The 4,293-nt window shown below is 42.3% G+C and overlaps 1 protein-coding gene across 1 annotated transcript; it reads right to left on the reverse strand.

Moving 5' to 3' along the window:
- Positions 1–1,827: 1,827 nt before the first annotated feature.
- Positions 1,828–3,898, reverse strand: LOC148020793 (non-specific lipid transfer protein GPI-anchored 13-like). Its single transcript, XM_087698603.1, has 3 exons — positions 3,207–3,898; positions 2,620–2,715; positions 1,828–2,335 (listed from the first exon to the last, which is right to left on the reverse strand). Exons 1-3 carry the CDS (start codon positions 3,613–3,615, stop codon positions 2,169–2,171), a joined length of 672 nt encoding a protein of 223 aa, XP_087554729.1. The 5' UTR covers positions 3,616–3,898; the 3' UTR covers positions 1,828–2,168.
- Positions 3,899–4,293: the final 395 nt, after the last annotated feature.

Here is a 4,293-nt window from a genome sequence, read left to right on the forward strand (position 1 = left end):
TATATATATATATATATATATATATATATATATATATATATATATATATATATAATGTCCCATCTAGATACTAACTACCATCGATCATGCGTTAAATCGCATTTTCATTATCCTTTGGTACTTGTAAAATGCATTTTTCTTTCTAGGTTGGTGGTGAAGTGAAGGGATACATTTTTTGCAAAGATAACATTGATGGCATATTAGCTGTCATTGATTTTTATACTTCTTTGAGAAACTTGGTTGTCAGAGATGAAACTCAACATAAAATCCATAAACTTGGTCTCTCAAGTGAGAGAAAAGAGGCAAGTGGATGTAGAGAAGAGGCAAGAAATGTAGAAGGAATCTCATATAAACTTTGTGAACTTCAAATTCAATCTCTAACACATATTACTACAAGCTAACTATTCCAATGAGGAACTTTATGTGGTTAGGTTCGTAATCCCTTTCCAAGGGGATAAATTCTCCAAATGTCACCTTGCCTAAACATTAGTAAAGCATAACACCAAATATGTGCTAATTGAAGATCCTCACTATGTTGCCTTACCATACCTACTTTTACAAGAGGATGCAAACGAGGAACAAGAGAAACATGAGAAACAACACAATAGACAAAAGGAAACAACAATTAGGAGAAGCCCACCTACAAAGAGAACCTCAAGGCCAACAAGAGTAGTAGCCCTAAAGAGAAGACCAACAAAAACCCCTGAAGGAAATAAATGGCAATGACAACAAGGCAAATTTTAAGCCCATCAAATAATCTCACTTCTTGAATTGTTCCTTCCACTTGTGGGTCAATCATTAAAGTCCATGGCAACAACATCCCATCTCACTTAGTATCCTTCCATCAATTAAAGGCCAATCATAATACGATCCAAAAGATGATAAATTAACTAAGAGACTCTTTGCATGTTCTCTACAAGAAATCCAAAATATATTTATTGTGTTCCTTGGTTATAAGATCAATCTTGTGTGAGGAATCAATGCGCATTTTACTTTGATTTTTCATTTGTATCATTTGTGAAGTTTGAAGCAAAAAGAACAATGCATAGAAATTATTGCTCGTTATGAAAACAATACACTTGTGTGGTCACATCATTACTAGCCACGAGGCCATCCAACTTCCAATGAAGAGACTAGGATGGAAGCCCAATCAATCAATTAGAAACATCATATTAGGAAGCACACCCAAAAAACATGCTTGGATATGAGTCTAGAGAGAGAGGGAGAGAGAAAGAGAGAGAGAGAGAGAGAGAAAGAGTGTGTGTGTGTGTGTGTTGGGGGGGGGGGGGAGGGTGTGCAGAACTTTTTACAACTAGATTTATAGCAAAAGAAAAACTCAAATACCTTTTACCACAAGAAATAAAAACAAATTCCCACTTTTTCTACATTGTGACTTAAGAAGACAACATCATGGCCTTAACAAAGGAGCCAAATACCTAGCTAGATATGGTGTGGGGCACCTAACGGCTTGGGGTGGTGCCCAACAACCCCCGGGCCCCTACCCCCAACTACACCTCGCTAGGTGTGTGGTGCCTCCCAAGCAAGACTCGTGATATTTGACACTACAAAGGGAAAAACAAGGTAGAAGAGCCCTTTCAACCCACATAGGTGGATGCCAAAAACTACTCTAGGTACACTCTTTGTGAAAAGGCATAAAGTGAGGCCCAAGAGCTTTTAAAAAAGGGCTTTGGCGTGCATGTGCCTCTGGTAAGAAATAGTAAAACACTGTCCCAAAAAAAGAAAGAAAAGGGAGAGCAGAAAGATGGGAGTACTTTATGTGTCTCATATCTTTTCCAAGAGAACATGAGAGAGCAAAGGAATGACATGAAAGGCAACACGTACAATCCCTCTATATTATTATAAAAACCTGGTGGCAAAACTACAACAATCCTTTGGAAGAACTAGAAAGGACCTGATGAATAATATGCTAGCCGTTGTTCCATTTTCCAGTAGCTTAGGCACCTCAATCATAATAGCCATTCATGGTGGCCACAGCGTAAGCCTTGATAAGGCAGACATATATCAGACTGTCTCCACAAGACTTGCAAAAGAACCCCTGGAAAATTAGAGCATCTGACTAAACCTGGACAAGCAAGCTAAAGACAAATAAATTCATCTAGGCCCCATGGGGCCTTCAGTAACAGTGATGGCTATGGTGCTGTGGGCAGCTACACGATGAGTCTGAAGAGGAGGGATGCAGATAGGGAGAGCAATAGTGGAGCAGCTTTCATGGCCTCCTTAGAATTAGAAGAGGACCCGCTGCTGCCGCTGCCGCTGTTACCTGTTGTCTTTGGTCCTTTAGCAGTTGTTGTTACAGAGGCTGAGGCCGGCGTGCCTGCCACATCCCACACATAAAACCACACCTCAAAACCCCAATATAGAAACCCTTACTAATGAATGGGAAAAGGAAAGATTACTGGAGAATTAGAAAGGAAAAATCCTCATCAACTACAAAACCACCAAAACCAGGCATTGCATGGGGTTGACGGACTGGGCATCAGACAGACACTTGCACTCAGCTGCACAGCATGCTGGGCTGGGGTGTGTATATCGTATAACCAAGAAAACCAGTTGAATTCCCTGCAATACCATACTTAATGACTACTTGCGCCAGCCCACCTTTTGAATTTGGAGAAGATGAGGGCAACTTGGATGATCCTGGCGCATCGTCAAACATCTTTGCCTCTGGAGACGAAGGAGGGATGCCCAGGTCACCTGCATGTATGGCAGGCAACAGACAGTTATTGCCTTTTGTTAACTTCAAAGCTCTCAGATCGTTTGGTTTCCACTCAGATACTAAAAGCACCTAGAGAAATTAAAACTTCTACGTGATACTAAAAGCATCTACCTAGAGAAATCACTTGAAAACACCTAGAGAAAGCATCTACCTGATACTAAAAGCTTCTCAGAAAAAACTTGAAAGCACAGAAAAAGCTTCTACTTAATACTAGGAGAAAAAGCTTCTACTTAATACTAGGAGGCTGTGACAATCCATGAAAATTTCCTACTTAATACTAAAAGCTTCTGAAAAAAACCTTGAAGACAGCATTCTACATAGTACTCAACAGCATTCTACGTACTACTGAATGCTTCTGAGAAATACCAACATGGGTGGATAATATTATAAGCCTGGCTTATGAGACAATTCAGGTTTAGCAGAGGGTTATGGGTGTGTAAGGACTCCGAAGCTGGACAAAGTGATTTACCAGGGCACTTGCTGGGATCGGCCGGGACGTTACACACGTAGGGGAGGCCGAGGGCAAGGGTCTGGTTGTACTGCGGGAGACCGGGTGTGTTGCTGAAGCTGGCGGCGGCGAGCTCGCAGAGGCACTTCTTCTGGGTGTTGTAGACATTGGCCACATTGGTGCAGCATGCTCGGCTGGGCAGGGGGGCCTTGCCCTGGGAGTAAGGCAAGCACACCAGCAGGCTCTCAACAGGCCCCAGGCAGGCCTGCTGTGCCGGCGACAGCTGCGCGCGCACGACAGCATGATCACATGCCAGAATCAGGATTAACCATAAGGATGCCGTCACAAAATGATGATACTGCCTATGACGATGCTGATATGGATGTTCCTGATAGTGATGATCATGATGCCATTGGGACAGCATCATCATCACCTTCTTCTTCTCCGTCTTCTTCTTCTTCTTCTTCTTCTTCTGCTAAGCAAGAAGCTGTCTACATGTATAACCCTCTTCGTTCTTCTCTACTTACTACTACTACTACTACTGCTGCTGCTACTACTACTACTTCTTCTTCTTCTTCTTACAGCAAGAGCCTGCATCTCACCTTGTTCTGCCATCTCCAGCCTTCATTAAATCGCCCCTGCAGCGGCCATTAAAGCTTCCCATCTGGTACTGAGTGTGCTGTTCCCCACCAACCTGTCTTTGTCAAATTTCAATCCCCATTCCCGTGTCTCGAACAGACCTGTCCTTCTCTAATCAATCACTATCTTGTATCAATCTTTACTACACAAAGAAATGGGGACCCATCCAGCTTACCGACGTATCATACTCACATGTCACAGCAAACACAAGGTGATAGAAATCACAAGGAATCACAAGGGCCTGCCCGATTTTCTTTTTTATGTGCTATAAAAAATTACTAGGAGTTTCGCACCTTCATTCTTCCAGCGCTTTGCATGTGTTCTTTCAATGACTTCCCATCTTAATATATGTTCCATGTGGCAAGAAGGTTCATGGGTGGTTTGAGTTACAAAGAAGCCAACCATGTATCTATGTGCGTGTGTGATTTAGGGTCGGTTCAGATTGGGGGGCTGGATGGACATTCTATAA

The sequence above is a fragment of the Lygodium microphyllum genome, chromosome 18 (assembly GCF_053477565.2).
Source record: "Lygodium microphyllum isolate KBCC chromosome 18, Lygodium_microphyllum_v1.1.10, whole genome shotgun sequence".
NCBI lineage: Eukaryota > Viridiplantae > Streptophyta > Polypodiopsida > Schizaeales > Lygodiaceae > Lygodium > Lygodium microphyllum.

What these genes read in the sequence shown, in the direction of transcription:
- LOC148020793 (XM_087698603.1), bottom strand. Translation starts at nt 3,615, where the DNA reads ATGATGATGCTGTCCCAATGGCATCATGATCATCACTATCAGGAACAT. An exon ending in CGATCCCAGCAAGTGCCCTG is followed by an intron (nt 2,716 to 3,206) that starts GTAAATCACTTT and finishes CCATACATGCAG; the next exon opens with GTGACCTGGGCATCCCTCCT. An exon ending in ATCTTCTCCAAATTCAAAAG is followed by an intron (nt 2,336 to 2,619) that starts GTGGGCTGGCGC and finishes GGGATGTGGCAG; the next exon opens with GCACGCCGGCCTCAGCCTCT.